The sequence below is a fragment of the Sturnira hondurensis genome, unplaced genomic scaffold (assembly GCF_014824575.4).
Source record: "Sturnira hondurensis isolate 20B ecotype Veracruz unplaced genomic scaffold, ASM1482457v3 Scaffold0013559, whole genome shotgun sequence".
NCBI classification, from domain to species: Eukaryota; Metazoa; Chordata; class Mammalia; order Chiroptera; family Phyllostomidae; genus Sturnira; species Sturnira hondurensis.
Window position 1 is genome coordinate 4,998,635 of NW_028086190.1, and position 18,061 is coordinate 5,016,695.

Below are 18,061 nucleotides of genomic sequence, written 5' to 3' on the forward strand. Positions count from 1 at the left end.
AATGTAATAATATCTATATAACAGGGATACCAAAAGGAGAAGAAGAAGAGCAAGCGATAGAAAACCCATTTGAAAAAGTAATGATGAAAAACTTCACTAATTTGATGAGAAAAAGTCACACAAATCCAGGAAACACAGAGTCCCAATCAAGAGGAACCCAAAGAGGCCCACTTCAAGACACATCATCATTAAAATGGCAAAATTCCAAGATAAAGAGAGAATCTTAAAGGCAGCAAGGGAAAAACATAAAGTAACATACAAGCTCTGATGAGACTAGCAGCTGACTTCTCAATGGAAATGCTCCAAGCCAGAAGGGAATGGCAAGAAATATTTCAAGTAATGAAAATCAGAGGCCTGCAACCAAGACTACTTTATCTAGCAAGGCTCTCAATTAAAATGGAAGGCCAAATAAGGAGTTTCCTGGACAAAAGAAGCCTCAAAGAATATACCTCCTTCAAACCAGTTCTGCAGGAGGTGCTAAAGGATTTTCTTTAAAAACAGGAAGAAAAACAGTGAAAGAGAAAGGAATGAAGGTACAAAAAGTGGCAATAAATAAGTACCTATCAATAATAACCTTAAACATAAATGGATTAAATGCCCCAATCAAAAGACACAGAATAGCGGAATGGATAAGAGAACATGATCCACACATATGCTACCTACAGGAGACCCACTTCAGAACAAAAGACCTACATGGACTGAAAGTGAAGGGCTGGAAAAAAATATTCCAGGAAAATGGAAAGGAAAAAAAGCCAGGATAGCAACAATCATATCATACAAAATAGACTCCAAAAAAGGACCATAAAAAGAGACCCAGAAGGTGATTTCATAATACTCAAGGGAAGAATTCACCAAGAAGACATAAACATAGTAAATATATATGCACCCAACATAGGAGCACCCAAATATACAAAGAAAATCTTGGAAGACTTCAAGAAAGATACTGACAGCAACACAATTATAGCAGGAGATTTTAACACCGTACTGTCAAAAATGGACAGATCTTCCAAAAAAAATATCAACAAAGATATTGTGGCATTGAACAATGCCCTAGATAAATTGGACTTAACTGACATATATAGAGCCCTTCATCCCCAAAAGCAAAATACACATTCTTTTCAAATGCACATGGAATACTTTCAGAGATAGAATACATGATTGCACACAACACAAAACTCAACAAATTCAAGAAAATTGAAATTGTATCAAGCATTTTCTCTGACCATACGGGACTGAAACTAGAAACCAACCTCAAGGAAAAAAACCCAAAACACTCAAAATCATGGAGATTGAATAGCATGCTATTAAACAATGAATGGGTCAAGAATGAGATCAGAAATCAAAAAGTTTCTGAAAACAAATAAAAATGAACTCACAACAATCCAAAACTTATGGGACACAGCAAAGGCAGTCCTGAGAGGGAAGTTCATAGCAATACAGGCCTACCTTAAAAACATAGAAACATTTCAAATAAACAACCTAACCCTATGCCTACAAGAACTCGAGGACCAACAACAAAGACAACCCAGAGGAAGTAGAAGAAAGGAAATAATCAAGATCGGAGCAGAATTAAGTGACATAAAGACTAAAAGCACAATTCTAAGGATCAATTAATCCAGGAGCTGGTTCTCTGAAAAGATAAACAAAATTGACAAGCCTTTACGCAGGCTCATTAAGAAAAGAAGAGAGAGGACACAAATAAACACAATCAGAAATGAAAGAGGGGAGATTACAACTGACACCACAGAAATACAAAGGATTTTAGAAAAGTACTATGAAGAACTATATGCCAAGAAATTTGAAAACCTAGGTAAAATGGACAAATTTCTAGAAAAATATAATCTACCAAAACTCAATAAAGAAGCAACAGAAAGCCTGAACAGACTTGTAACAGCTGATAAAAATTGAAGCAGTAATTAAAAAACTTCCAATACACAAAAGCCACCAGACAGTTTCACAGGAGAATTTTACAAAACATTTAAGGGAGAACTAACCCCCATCTTCCCAGATTATTTCAAAAAATTCAAGAAGATGGAAGATTCCCAAAATCTTTTTATGAAGCCAACATCATCCTAATTCCAAAACCAGATAAAGACATATAACAAAGAGAGAAAACTTCAGGCCAATATCGCTGATGAACATAGATGGTAAAATCCTCAACAAATACTGGCAAACTGCATCCAGCAATATGTTAAAAGTATCATATGCCATGACCAAGTGGGATTCATCCCAAGGATGCAAGGATGGTACAATATTCACAAATCAATAAACATAATACAACACATAAACAAAAGCAAAGACAAAAACCACATGATCATATCAATAGATGCAGAAGAGCATTTGATAAGGTACAGCACTCATTTAGGATCAAAACACTCAGCAAAGTGGGGATAGAGGGAGCATTCCTCAATGTAATAAAGGGCATATATGAGATCTACAGCTAACATCATACTCAATTGACAAAAACTTAGAATTTTCCCACTAATATCAGGAACAAGACAATGATGCCCACTTTCACCACTCCTGTTCAACATAGTACTGGAAGTCCTAGCCACAGCAATCAGACAAGAAAAAGAAATAAAAGGCATCCAAATTGGAAAGGAGGAAACAAAACTTCCACTGTTTGCAGATGACATGACAGTATACATAGACTCCACCAAAAAACTACTTGACCTAATAAATGAATTTGGCAAACAGCCAGATACAAAGTCAACACTCAGAAATCAATAGCATTTTTGTACACTAACAATGAAACATCAGAGACAGAAATCAGGAAAAAATCCCCTTTGATATAGCAACAAGAAAAATAAAGTCCCTAAAAATAAACCTAACCAAGGAGGTAAAAGACAACTATACTTTCTGTACTCAGAAAACTATACAACAGTTAAGAAAGAAATTAGGGAAGGCACAAACAAATAGAAACTGTACCATGCTCATAAATTGGAAGAATTAACATCATCAAAATGTCCATACTACCCAAATCGATTTATAGATTCAATGCAATCTCTATTAAAGTACCCATGACATATTTCACAGATATAGAACAAACATTTCAGAAATTTATATGGAACCGTAAACAACCCCGAATAGCTGCAGCAATTTTGAGAAAGAAGAGCAAAGTAGGAGGGATCACAATACCTGATATCAAACTATATTACAAGGCCACTGTAATCAATATAGCCTGGTACTGGCATAAAAACAGGCACATAGACCAATGGAACAGAACAGAAAGCCCAGAAATAAGCCCAGGTCTCTACGGTCAATTAATATTTGACAAAGGGGGGAAGAAGCATAAAATGGAGCAAAAATTGCCTCTTCAACAAATGGTATTGGGAGATCTGGACAACTACATGCAAAAAAGTGAAACTCAATCACCAACTTACACCATACACAAACTCAAGTTCAAAGTGAATAAAAGACTTAAATATAGGTCATAACACCATAAAAGTCCTAGAGGAAAACACTGGCAGGAAAATCTCAGACATTCTACACAGCAACATCATCACAGATATGTCCCCTAAAAGCAAGGGACATAAAAGAAAGAATAAACAAATGGAACCTCATCAAATTAAAAAGCTTCTGCATGGTAAAGAAAACAGCATTAAAATGAAAACAGACCCATACATATAGGAAAACATATTAGCCAATGACACCTCAGACAAGGGCTTGATCTCTAAAATATATAAAAAACTCACATGACTCTACTCCAGGAAGACAAAAAAACCCAGTTAAAAAATGGGCAAAAGACTTGAACAGACACTTCTCCAAGGAGGACATACAGAGGGCCCAAAGATACATGAAAAGATGCTCAGCATCACTAGCCATCAGAGAGATGCAAATTAAAACCACAACGAGATACAACCTCACACCAGTCAGAATGGCCGTCATCAACAAATCAACAAACAAGTGCTGGAGAGGATTCAGAGGAAAGGGAACCCTAGTGCTCTGTGGGTGGGAATGCAGACTGGTGCAGCCACTGTGGAGAACAGTATGGAATTTCCTCAGAAAACTAAAAATGGAACTGCCTTTTGAACTTCTAAAACTCCAACAGGCAACTAAGCCCTCCAAGAATCCAATTCAGTGTGAAGGATGCAATAACAGAAGAAGTTCTCACAAGCATATGTACTTGCTGCCACTCCAGGAGCAACTAATAAAATAATTAAAGCACTGGACTGCCAAATGACATCTGTATTTTCTACAACTGAATTGTAACTGATTACAATGATCTGAGCTTAAAATTTTTATTCTTGCCACTCCTTGCTCAACACTTGTAGTATTTTTCATCACTGAAAAAACAGAATTATATAAATGTAGGATAGGGCAAAAGTTGGTTTGCTGTCGGTAATATGGAAAATAATACAATATTGAATTAAAAATACAAGAATAACTTTCACATCCTACTATAAACCTAGTTTTCCCACCATGTATATTATAGTTAAATTTACATATAAAATGTTTATATATCTATGCATATATCTAATGTATATGTCTAACATATACATATTAGATATGTAATGTAGATATCTAATATAAAATGTTTACATGTTATGTAAATAACATGTTTATATATTATGTTACAGTTAGTTTCTATAAATATAAAATTTATAATATCATTCCCCTATAGTCACTATCCAGACATCATTCATTCATCCTATGAAACTGCATTATACAAAAACGAAAGTGCTAGAAAGGAGGAGTGAGGCCACTGGAATATACATTATTAAGAAACTTTTACAAGTTTGGATATACATGCCAAGGATCGAGGAAAATGTTTGCGTGCTGAGTGTGCTGTCCCACTTCTGGTCTTTTATGTTTCCTTTATTTAACCCAAAGGCCAGAGTTGGAGTTTGTGATAAAAATACGGGAGAATTTAATGAGCACCTAAGTAAGCAGTGTTTAGCAAAAGGGTAAAACAGATGTTATTATGGCAGCAAATGTCAGCAAATTTTGAGAATAAATAGAAAAAAATAAAATTTGCATTCGGAAAGTAACTACATAAAGCAACGGGAGTAGACGTCTGCATGCGCCTGCAGGAGTCGCCTCCCTCAGGGAGTCCGCAAAGCCCGCAAAGCCGGGAGTTGCAGCTCGCCGGGCACGCTGATCTCGCCCCTCCTCCCCCTCTCGTCTCACCTCTGGCAATTCTCCACCTCATTCACTCTCTGCTAGTCACACAGGCATACTTCCATTCCTGGAGCACTCCATGCTTTCTCTTGTTGATTCCTCTACTTAATTTTCATTTCCTCAACTAAGATTTCAACTCCTCGATCCGGCCACCCCAAGCCTAAGGCAGGTCCCCCGTTATAGCCGTACACTCTCACAGCACTCTGCACTTCCACCTGAGTAGCATTCTTTTAATGATCTGCATAATAGTTGTACTCTCACTACACTCAAAGTGTCATGATGGTAGCGCTTTGTCTCAGTCTGCGTTGCAGTCTCACAGGAAAGTCGAACAGACAAGAACGAACCAGAGGCCTTGGGCTTTAATCTCACTGGGTTCTGGTGGGAACGCGGGAGTGAGGCCCGACAGTCTGTGCTGCACACCTCTGCCATGCGCCTCGCTGGGCCAGTCAGTCGTGGCATACGGCTCATTTCAAAAGTAATTATTCTTGAAGGGCTAAAAATTCAATAATAAACATCAGGAATTAACCGAAATAAAGTATTTGGAAGTTTATAAAAGCAGCTTACCATAAGTTCTTTCAGTTCCTATATCCATACAATACTAACAAACAATCTTTCCTCTTTCAGGAAAATGTAATAAAAATAAATGTGGCAAAATATTATTTGAGAACTTAAGAGAAAGGGGAATCTTTATTTATTTTTATCTAAACCGAACTAAGATATCTAATACCCTTTCACCTTTATAAACAATACCACTGACAAGGATCAAAGCTGGCATAATGATACAAAGATACCCCCCTTGCAAAGATACTAACCAAAATGCTCCTCTGCTTTGTAATTTATTACTCTCTCATAAATAAAGCACTGAATTAAAAACATACTGCTTACACAGACAGTGGTAATGAGGCAAGGCCACACTGTGGCTGGCCGCATCATAACTCACTGTGAAGTATTCGAGTTTGGCACTCGGTGTCTCCCAGATTGAAATATCACAGGTTTCTCCACAGCTGTGGGTTCGCCGGCATCCAGACACCCACCAGCCATTGGTTCTGACTGCTGTACTGTTCTCTGCCGGGCCATATGGGACTCCAAAGCCTTTCTGGTTGCTATTAGTCAAGAAAAAGGCTCCAGAGCAGTGCTCAGTTCCTGGGTCAAAGACCAGCATACTGAACATGTTAAAGCACTGGCTAGTGTGCAGCTGATGGGGACCCTTCCAGGAACTCCAGCATCAGCATTACGTGTTGCTGAATGTAAAAATGAAAACATCACCTCGAGAGGGTTACAGTTTTTAAAGATGACTATTCGTGTCTACAACATGATCTCTTTCTATGCATTTCAATGTGATGATAAATTAAGTTTTTGATTAATAATAAGTGTTTATTTTTTATTTTTATCTAGTGAAATAACTGGAAAAGATAGTAATTAGCATATCCTGACTGTTCTCAGTTCATTAAATGATAACAACATGAATGCTGTATTTAGTTAGTATGGGCTAAAAAGCACAGATTTAAGGGTTGTTTTAGCTCTTTTGCCTCCCCATAAAAAGATTTCCTTCTAGTGGCATGTATTTCTTAGCTTAGCTATGGTAAATATATGTAATTATCAGAAAAGTCTGTATATGTAGGGGAGGGAATATTTATGAGCTCCTAGCACTACTACAGACGCCATGTCTTTGTGTAGTCCTAACAACTCTGTGATGTGGTCAACTTCAACCTCATATTACAAATACAGATGTTGGTGCTCAGAGTGTTATATGGACGATAAATAATAGTGCCTGAAAGCACTCCCCGGCCACCTGACTCCAAAACCTTACATGAGGTGGAAGAAGACCATGGCAGGTGGGTCGGCTATGGAGCTAGTTCATCTGAGGACACAGTGAAAGAGTGGTGAGGATGATCGAAATAACGATTCTAGAAAGACCAAACAAACACATCAAGAACAAAGCAGTCAGAGGGAGACTCCAGTCAGATTATAGAGGAAAAAGCGGGGACTGGATGGCACAGGAACAGACTGGGAACGTGAGAAGGGGGTTGGGTGTCTGCTGCAAGCAACCCTGAGCTGCACGAGGCGTGGGCAGCTTGGAGAGTGGGACGTCTTTGCCCCAGAGGGTGCAAGGAGCTATGTACTATCCATAAGGCTTATTCCTCAGAACAGGATAAAACATGTTTTGATTGTTCTTTCCCCTTAACAAAATGTTAACTGTCACATGGACTAAACCAAAGGGGAGGGTGGAAGCAAGGGAGGGAGGTGGCATTGGCTGGAATGTGGGGAAGTGGTGAGGGGAAAATGCAGACAACGGTAATTGAACAACAATAAAGTAATTTAAAAATGTCAGTTACTATACATTTTTCAAAAACTCCTACAAATATTTTATATACACAGTACTTTCTTCTGATCACACTATGCAAGATGAACTCCTCCCTCATCCAAGCTCCCAAGGACTTCGTACGTGCCTGCTTTATGATTGCTGGTGTGACTGCTTCTCTTGCTAGAAGAGCAATCCACGGGACAGAGATTATGTCTTATCACCTTCAGACCCACAGAACAAATAACACGTAGACAAAAACTCCAAAATATCATATTAAACGTAAATGGTCTAATAACCCAATTAAAACTTGACAATGTCAAATAGGTAAAGAAAACAAAGCTATGCCCTTCTATGAGACCCATCATAAATATAAAACATAGGTTAAAGAAAAGAATGGAAAAAGATATATTATACAAACACTAGTCAAAAGAAAACTGGAGTGTGAAAAGATAACTGAAATTAATTATTAAAGTGGTCAGTATAGAGATCAGGGCCAAAACCGTATTTCTGGAGGCCTGTTTTTAAGAAGGCATTGAAAAATGCTAAGTCACTCCCATCTTTAAACAGAGCTCCCTGAATCCTCTGAACACTCCACTCTTGTGACTCACACTTAACAGCTAAATCCTTGAGATAGTTGGTTAAATTCAATGATTTTGGGGGGGTCAATTTCCAGTTATTTATCCACCACTTATTGAAAGAATTTTTGCTAAGGTTACCACGAGCCTCCATGTATTAAATCCCAAGGCCATTTTCAATCCTCATTCCACTTGCTCTTCAGCAGCATATTACACTACTGACACGTCACCCTTCTTAACATACTCCAGTCTCATGCTGGCTGGGCAGCTCAGTTGGTTAGAGTGTCGTCTTGATATACCAAAGTTGTGGGTTCAATCCCTGGTCAGAGTACACACAAGAATCAACAAATGAATGCATAAATATGTGGAACAACAAATCTCTCTCTCTCTCTCTCTCTTTCATCTCTCAAAAAAAATCAATTAAAATGAAATACTTCAATCTCACAGCATCATACTTTCTGGGTTTTCCTTTTAACTCTTTGCCTGTCTCCTTTGCAGCCTTATCTTCTTCTGCTTGAGAATTTATATGTTGGAGTTTTTCAAGCTTCAGTCTTTGGCCCTTTTCTGTTCTAACTTTATAAACTGTCCCTATATCATGTCATTCTTGCTAACAGCTACAAGTTCCATCTGTATGACACTGACTTAAAATTCATATATCCATGGAGCATCTGGCTTAAATTCCGTATCAAGCAGCTTTCCAATGGCTCCAGTTTGATATTTCAAAAGTGCCTCAAATTCAACACACTCAAAACTAAACTCACACTATTCCATCCTGTTATATTGCTTCTTTATTAGTAAATGAGATCATTGATCCATTTTCAAAAGCAAAAATCCTACAATTGTCTGACATGATCCCTGCATTTGTTCTTCCCATCCAATTGTTTCTTCACACCACAGCGAAAGAGATCTTTTAAAAACAAGCATATCTGAGCATGTCACTCTGTCTTTAAAGTTTTACCTTGACTTTTCCCTTTCTCTTAAAACAAAGACAACAAAGTCTGACCATTCCCCTCTCTATGCACCGTTCTTCCCTCACACCCTTGCCTTTGGTCTCTTCCTTCCAGCCACAGTGGTCTTTCTCAAGTTCTTCCATCAGAGTCCTCACAGATGCTCCCACTCCCCTCCCCCCGCCCCTGGGGAACTCCTACCCAGTGCTCAGATGCAAGCTCAAACATCCTGGCCTGGAAAAGACTTTACTGATACCAACAAGGCTGACATAACCTCAACAGTGTAACATTAACCGCCAGGGTCAGAGAGTTAGCAGAAAGAAATGTACATTTCAGAGAAAGGCTAGAATAGCTTCCAAATATTTATTTTAAACATTTTTTAAGTTTCCTCTTCATTTTAATTTTTCGTGGTGCACATCAAATATGCTACTGTCTCATTAAGAAATTAACAAAATTAGTTTTAAAATTAATTTAACTGAACTCATATTTCAGATCCCAAATAACAGGTTCGTTCATTTGTTGACTACATTACCAGTACTTTTCACTCAGTAAACATTCAGTGAACACCTACTGTGGACCAGACTGCTAGAGGGCCTACACAGCAGTAAGGAAAAGCCTTGTATTGCTTATTTTTATGGAACTAATATTCTACAGAGGATAGGAAGAAAATAGATAATAAGCAAATATACTACAAGTCGATCAATGACAACTGCTATGGTAAAAAAATATTGATCAAAGAAGACAGAAGGTAGATAGGCTATCCTGGGCAGAGCGAGAAGGAGTTTGGGTTGGATGATGGCTGGGACTGAACGGGATCGTTAAGGCTTCAGTGGGAATCGGACACCTGAGCCGAAGAGCTGGAACACAGCTGTGCGTCCATTTGCCCCATGCCGGCTCTTTTTTGGTTGAGTGCACCCTTTCAGATGGTCAGCAGCTGAATGGGAGGATGATCCTGCCTTTACTTACCAGTCACCCTGATCTACTGCAAGCAAATGAAAAAGGAAAAAGACATTCCAATGATTGGTAACCCTCTATCACTGTGGATACATCTGCCCTCTGAGAAAAAAAAGTTTAAATATTTATTTCATTCCCTAATCTCACAAATACATTCATTTTTTAATACTCTCCAAATACATATTTCACATGTAGAAAGTTTTGTTTAGTCTTAAATGAGCCCAAATTTCATCACGGGCTAAAATTTTAAGACATAAAATGACTGCTGAAACTGAATTTTAATCACAGAGATGAATCACAACATGCATTTTAGCTAGGCATGTATTATGGATAAGTCTAGTTTTCTACAGAGAATAATCACATGTTCTAATTACCATTTTGGTTATACACATAATTAATAATATTCTGTCTTAATGGGACACACTGAGTCTTCAGACGGTTGCAGGCTTTCACGGAGCACGCTGCCGAACCCGCCTGTCAGTGGCACTGCCGAACACAGAGGGGTCTTGACGCAGTGTTTTAGCACTGGTAGCAACACACGTGTCTTTATACATGATGCAATGGGAAGTTAATTGCTTCTCTTCCTTCAAAATTTTCTCCGCACTAATAAGTTTATATTTCTTGATTGATCATTTACCCTAAATTATATGTACTGGCAAGTTATCTTATGAGCAATAAATATATGAATGTATAGAGGATCCAAATATAACCCAGGATCCAAACAAGGAAAGAATACTGTAGGACTTACTGATTGTAAGCTTTCATTTTCACGTAAACAGGCTGTGTGAAGTTCTGATTTCAAAGTTGCAATGTGACTTCGATGAGATGTCATTTCCTTCTCTAACGTAGCAATTCTGGTGCTTGCAAGCTGGTAGACATCCGTGAAACTTTTAATCATAGCCTAAAGAAATAAAAATAATGTCACATACAATTCCAATAAAGCTGTCCCCAAAGGAAACTTTCTGTAATTTGAGTTTAAAATCATTAAATTTCTGAAATAAAGTATTTTTCATCTTTTTTTTAGATAGAAAAGCTAAACCTCACATTTTAGATTGAGAACAGGGACTATTTTAAGAAACTTTGGAAGAAAACAATTGAGACTTCTTTTCCAGGCTATTTATTTAAATTAGATGTACTTTGATCTATTGTACTTAAAACTTAGAATGCAGTTTATAAAGATGGCACACTTACTTTCTTTATAAAGCTAGATTCAAGTTGTAATTTGACCTAAATTTAAATCTTAAGGCACACAACAGATGGATATATAAGCAGAATATTTCAAAATGAGCTGAATTAGTAAAATTTTCAATCCACTTTTAAAAAAAAAGGTTTTAAACAAAAGGAGCTGAAATAATACTGTGACTTTTTAAGAGTAACTAATATCATTCCTATATTGTAAAAAAAGCATAATTACATTCATTCATATAACAGAGAAGTGCCTTTGTATTATACTATATATAATAAAATAAATAATACAAGCAAATGCCGGTAACTTTTTCTCTCCCCTAAACAGGATAATATTTGGGGGATTGTTGGACCTCCATAATTACAGAATAATCATATTTTATAGGCTTTTTCTTCTAAAGCAACCTACAGTAAATTTTAAGTCCAAGAATATTATTACATACTTTTAGGTCTTCCAAAATACTTCAAAAACAGCAAAATAAAATCAAACATTTCTGATACATTAGAATATAATGTTATACTATTTACAAGAAAAAATGTTCCAGCCATAGTCACAACTTAGTACAATGATAAAAAGTCTGAAAATTTCCAAATTGTATTTAATCTGAAAAGTCTAATTTGGGAAAACTTTGAGAAACTAAATATTTGAGCAATTCCGAAGGTAGATGAAGTAATAATTTGGTGAACAAAGGTAAGTTTCAACACACACAATGTCTGAGAAACGGAAGTAGGTTAGTATTTGTAGGTAAGGGATAAAAACTTCACACTTTTGTGCCAAATAAATTCCTATTTTCCCTCCAATATCCAGCTCAGGCACCACCTCCCTCAAGAAGCCCCTTTTGAACCCAAAGGCAGCATTAACTTCTGCTCTGGTTTTCTGTGCATCCCTGATGCTTGCTTCGTGTACTACATGCACTCCTTTAACAGAAATGTGTGTGTTAGCACGTTTCTCTTCACTAGACAAAGAAGCTCCTGAAGCCTGATACTGTGCCTCAGCATCTCTGTGTTGCCAGGGATGGTGGTGGCCCATGGTAAGCACTTGTTTGAGTGAATGAATAAATGAATAAATGAGATGCAAAACTACAAGCTGGAGCCACAAGCTGGCATAAAATACCTTACAGGAAAAATTTAAATGTTGGGGCAAATATAATCTCAAACCTCTAATAAATAAAGCATTGACCATACTTCATTCAAGTCAAAAAAAGAAACAAAAACAGAGCTCTTGGCAAAAAGGACGGAGTGCACCAAAGTGAATTCTGTCACCCACACTAACTAAACATAGTGAGACCTTGCATTAGGAAACGTCTCACATGTCCTGACCTACCTTACTCTGAGTAATTTCCAGGTAAGCTTATAACTAACACTAAGTATTTGTCTAGGTTTCAAAAGTGTGTAAAAATATGAAACTATAAAATCAGATCTGGTTTTGCCAAGTCTCTCTCCACTCTTACCAACCAATTCATTAATCTTCACTGAGATAAGGGACCAGGAATCACCAGCCCTGTTTCTATGCTTCTCGTTTTGGTCCTCACTGCCACTTACTTGGCTTCATGCCGTTGGGACATAATGCCACACCATGTATCTGAGCCCCATCTCTGTTCTGCATGAAATGGGAAGAAAGTCATTTTCTTGCCTAGTTCCAAAGCTATTGTAAAGCTTAGATCATTAACAATCTAATGTGAAGACATCATCTTACCTAATATGAGAAAGCCCTCAAAAAGTGAAATCCACCGAGTGTCACTGGAGTATTACTATTGTCCTGTATTTGTGATGTAGCCATGTGTACATCTGATGCTGAATCCCCACCCTCACCTCACACCGCACATGGCTGACCGTGTAAGAATCAAATGGCAGAAGGGTACTGCGGGCTGTGTTTATGAAATCCTGACACATGTTTTAATCCCACCTATCAATTATACAAAACTTCTAACCAAAATTTTGGCTACAAAATAACCAGCTTCCCTGAATCACTCAATTTCACTTTAAACTAATGTATGCTGTGGTTTTTTTTTAATTTTAACAAATACATTTTATAGTAAATATATTTTATATTTTTAACAAAGGTTCAAAACACTATTATATTAGGAAATTTGCTTTGAAACTTTTTATATGCACATACACAAATTTTTATAAACTTGGATCATTTTTAGAAAAAAGTTTATAATTCTGAAAATACTTCTAAACAATTTTCACAATGCTTTCTCTATAAAACTCCTTCAACAGAGCAGTGAGGGTTTTTTCTATAAATGTCACTTCACCTTGATGTGGCAGAGTGTATTTTATGAGGAGAGTTTTGAAAATATTTTCTAGATAGAATGCTTTTGGTAGTCACCTGCTGTCAAAGAAAAGGTCTATAGATTTGGAACCTTTCTCTTTTTGTTAAAGATAATTCCATAATTGGTACTCAAGTTCAAGAATACTTTAGCATTTTTTTTCACAAGAAAAATAGCAAACCTTATATAGATTTTAAAAAACTTCTAATCTCATTGCAAACTATTGTAAAAATTACACTGTGTAAAACAATGTAATCCATAAATTCATTTACCCCTACAGGATACATAACGGTTCATGTTGAAATACAAAGAAAGTAAATAAATGAACAAAGATGCCACTCGCAGACCCTCTGCTTTGTGAAATCCTCCCATCTTTCCCTTAAAATACCCATAGAAAACATTAATGTCGAAAAAATGGACCAAGTTGACGGCACCAGTACCAATCCAATCCACAGAAAAAAATTTTTCTTTTTTACTTTATTTTTTTTAAAGGCCCATCTATTCTCTGGCATATCCCTGGGATATATTTGGTCTCCAAAGTGAGTTAAAATGGAAAAAAATAGATATTTTTCACATATAGGTTTTATTTTATATTATACTTAGTTCTTTTAATCGTCTTTACTTTTAGAGCAGTTTTAGGTTCACAGAAAACTTGAGCAGGGAGGACAGAGAACTCCCACCCGCCCCTCACACACCCACAGCTCCTCCGCCATCAACGCCCTGCACCAGGGTGCATTGGCTGCCACCGAGGAACCTGTGTTGACAGGTTCAACCTCCCCAAATCCACAGATTCAGGTTGGCTCTTCGCGTTGCAGATTCTGTGGGTTTTGACAAAGACGCAATGACACGTACCCACCATTACAAGACCTTGCAGAGTAGTTTCACTGCCTACAAATCAGGCGATTTAACTGCTCCACCCATTCACCCCTCCCGGCCCCCAATCCCTGGCAATCACTGATCTTAGTACTGTCTCCACAGCTTTTATTGAATTAACTTTTTAATCTTTCTCTTAGAAATATTTTAAAACTTGTCCAGAAGGGAGAGGGGAGGAAATTTCAGGAGAAAAGGGGAAAGGTTTATAGGAACAAGTATAAAAGACACATGGACAAAAACTAGGAGGGGGGTGAAAATGGGAGGGAGTGGGGAGGGTTGGGTGGGTGGGCTGGGATGGGAGTAAAAGGCAGAAAACTGTACTTGAACAACAATTAAAATAAATATTTTAAAACTCTCCATTTTTTCTATATTTTATGTTCTAGAACTTGCTTAACCATAACACATACAAGTTCTAACAGAATAAATATACACATACTGGGGATGCTGGCTCAAAAATGAGAGTCAGCAATCAACACACTCAGAGAGCATTCCTCTGCATCCCCTGAAGACTAATGGAGGAGTATTCCCGCTGAGGCAGGTGGCAACAGCTGGGTGTGTCCCTAGAGACCAAAGGAGTGAGGTGCATCCCTAGAATCAGAGAAGCAGAGCAGGGCCTCAGGAGCCTCCCCATCCAGAGCACAGTCCCCTAGCCCACGGGGCCTGGTAGCATGCATGTCCTGCTTCTTTACCTCACAGCCAGATGCAGGTTCCAGTCATTGGAAACCTCATGTACGTAAGAACAGAAGCAACACCCCACTCCAGGATACCAAATCTGTATTGCTGCCTAGCAGATTACCAAAGAATTGAATGGCTTAAAACAATACAAACCTAGTACTTCATTGTTTCTATGGGTCTAGCATGGGTGGTCTGTTTCCATGGGTTAGCTGGGTGGTCTGCTCAGGGTCTCACCTGGCTGAAATCAAGGTGTCAACTGGAGCTGTGACCTCAACTAAGACTCAGAGTCCTCTTGCAAGTTGTTGGTAGAGTTTAAGTTCCTTCAGGTTCTAGAGCAAAGGTCTCCATTTACTTGCTGGCTGTCAGCCAGAGTCACTCTCAGCTCCTAAAGATCGTCCCCAGGTCCTTACCAAGTGGACCCCTCCTTTCTCAACACAGCTGTTTACTTCCTTCCAGGTCAGCAGAAAAGCAGCTCTCCAACACTTCACTTTCTTTTAAAAGGTTCATCTGATTACGCCAGGCCCACCCAGGATAACTTCATATTTAGTGGTCCTGCACATTCTCAAGAGTAGGAAACTGCACAGTACACCAAGGGGAATGGTCTTGCGGGCCCTGTTAGAACTCTGATTACCACAACCTAATAAATCATACGTCCTAATAAAAACTCAAAATTGATCACAGATTTAAAAGTGAAACATAAAACCAGAAGTTTTAAAAGAAAATAGAGAGAAAATCATCAGCATCTAGGACTTAATGAAGAGTTCTAAGACACATCAAAGCATAATCCATAAAAGAAAAAAATCAATAAATTGAGCTTTATCAAAATTTAAAACTTTTACTCTATAAAAGATCTTGTTACAAAGATTAAAAGACAAGTTACAAAGAGGGGAAAATCTTTGCAATATGGACACCTGACAGGGGAAAATATTTACAACACAGATACCTGTTTATATTTGCTCACTGACTGTCACAGCCACACCAGGTATTCTGTGGCTACAGTATAGTCTGTAGCCTCAAAGGAGTCAGTGCAATCTGAGGGGCACATGTACTCAGCTCAACTTTCCACTTAAAGTCAATCCCACAGCCCTGGCTGAAGTGGCTCAGTGGATTGAGCACCAGACTGCGAAGCGAAGGGTTGCCACTTTGATTCCCATCAGGGCACATGCCTAGGTTGTAAGCCAGGCCCCCAGTAGAGGGGTGCACAAGAGGCAACCACACATTGAAGTTTCTCTCCCTTTCTTTCTCCCTCCCTTCCCTTCTCTCTAAAAATAAATAAATAAAATCTTTTTTTAAAAGTCAATCCCACATATGCACTGAAGTACACCAAGCAGTGAACCCCATATTCTACAGCCAGGTATTATCAAAAGAGTTGGAAAATACGGGAGTCAGTAAGACCTAGGCTTGATCACCTTGCTCAAAGGTATTCTCACTTCCTCCATAGTTTCTGTGCACTGAGGCTTGCCTAGACCCCAGTTCTAATAACAGTTACTATGTGCCAGACACCACATTATGAGCTTTGCATCTTCTAATTCAGGCAATAACCCTGTAAGACTCATATCATCTCTACTGCACTTTATTTGTTTGTTTGTTTTTGACTGTCTATTCTACAAGGTTTCTCAGTGAAGTCAGCAGAATTAATCTAGACCCTCCAAGTTTCATAAAACAGCACAGCTAGTCTATGGCAACAGTCATATGTGTCTATTTAATCCATGTGCTCTCCTCTACTGACTGAAAGTGGTGCAAAAACAAACCCATTTTGAATTTTGCTGTGAAATCAGAATTTCGAAGATCTCAAACTCAATTGTTATACAACATTAATTCTGAGCTACCAGTTTTTGCTTCTGTAAGCTAAATAAATATTTTGCCACATGTAAAAGAACTTTAGATGATTTCTTAGGAATTTCATCCACCTGCGGAATGGGCTAAATAAGCATTTGCAACAAATTAATGAATCTCTATTCTATTCAAAGATGTCACATATTTCTACATTCCCCCAAAAATAAAATTCTAGAAAATGTAATTTGAAAGAAGGCCGTAAGGTTATTTTAGTGAGAAAAATTAAGTTTACAAATTATAGTGAATCTATTACCCACACAATAGACTCCGGAAAAAAGAAAACTTGGAAACCCACTTCTGGTGTGTTTCACTGGCTTAGGTGTGAAATGGCAGCATGTCGGGCCCCTGCAGCAGCGCGACTCAAAGACCTGATGGCACCCGGGAGAGACTTCAGAAGCAGGACATCGAGTCAGTGACGTCCCACATCCTACCCACACAGGATTGGTTCATCTGACACACAAACTCTGAGTAAGACCCATGTACACTGCATGTCTGTATACAGAAGGAACGGGATTCCAAGAAATTATATTTCACTTTTACCTACTGAGATTGGGGAAGGCTTTTATCTTGCCACATCTGCAAAATTTTCTGGCAGAAAAAAATTACCTTTCCCTTATGTAAAACTAGGATTTTGGTGAACCAAGTTTTCCCCCTCCCTCTCTCATACAAGATGTTGTCTCATTCCTGGACAGCCAATTTTGGATCCTGAATGTTCTAGGGCAAGGGTGTCAAACTCATTTTCACTGGAGGCCCCATCAGCCTCATGGTGGCCTTCAAAGGGCCAAAATAATTTGGGGACTGTATAAATGTAACCACTCCTTAACTGTTAAGGAATTGAAATTACATTCGCCCTCTGAAGGCCACTGCAGGCTGACGTGGCCCCTGGTGAGAATGAGTTTGACACCCTGTTCTAGGGGTTCGTGGGCAGGGCTAGAACTGCCGTTTTCTCAGTGCCTGGTCTGGCCCACTCCTGTCCACTTAAGATCGTGCACTCCCATTCGCTTAGTAAAGGCCGCAATTAAAAACATGTGACTAGCCCTGGCTGGTGTAGCTCAGTGGATTGAGCACAGGCCTGCGAACCAGAGGATTGCGGTTCGATTCCCCGTCAGGGCACATGCCTAGGTTGCAGTCGGGTTCCCTGCAGGCCAACTCCCAGCAGGGGACGCACGAAAGGCCACCATACATTGATGTTTCTCTCCCTCTCTCCTTCCCCTCTAAAGATAAGTAAATAAATAAAATTTAAAAAAAAAACAAAACATGTGACTAGATATTTGAGGCAATGTGTGCACAGACACTGAAATGCTTTTTTGTGTTGAT

General features: G+C 38.4%; 1 protein-coding gene across 3 annotated transcripts in view; it reads right to left on the reverse strand.

Annotated features, from left to right (window-relative positions):
- CCDC171 (coiled-coil domain containing 171) overlaps window positions 1-18,061 on the reverse strand; it is a 313,810-nt gene that overhangs the window by 42,790 nt on the left and 252,959 nt on the right. For all 3 annotated transcript variants that reach the window (XM_037061926.1, XM_037061927.1, XM_037061925.1), the window contains one exon: window positions 10,651-10,803. In XM_037061926.1, the coding sequence (XP_036917821.1) occupies window positions 10,651-10,803 (153 nt within the window). The remainder of the gene's footprint in view (window positions 1-10,650; window positions 10,804-18,061) is intronic.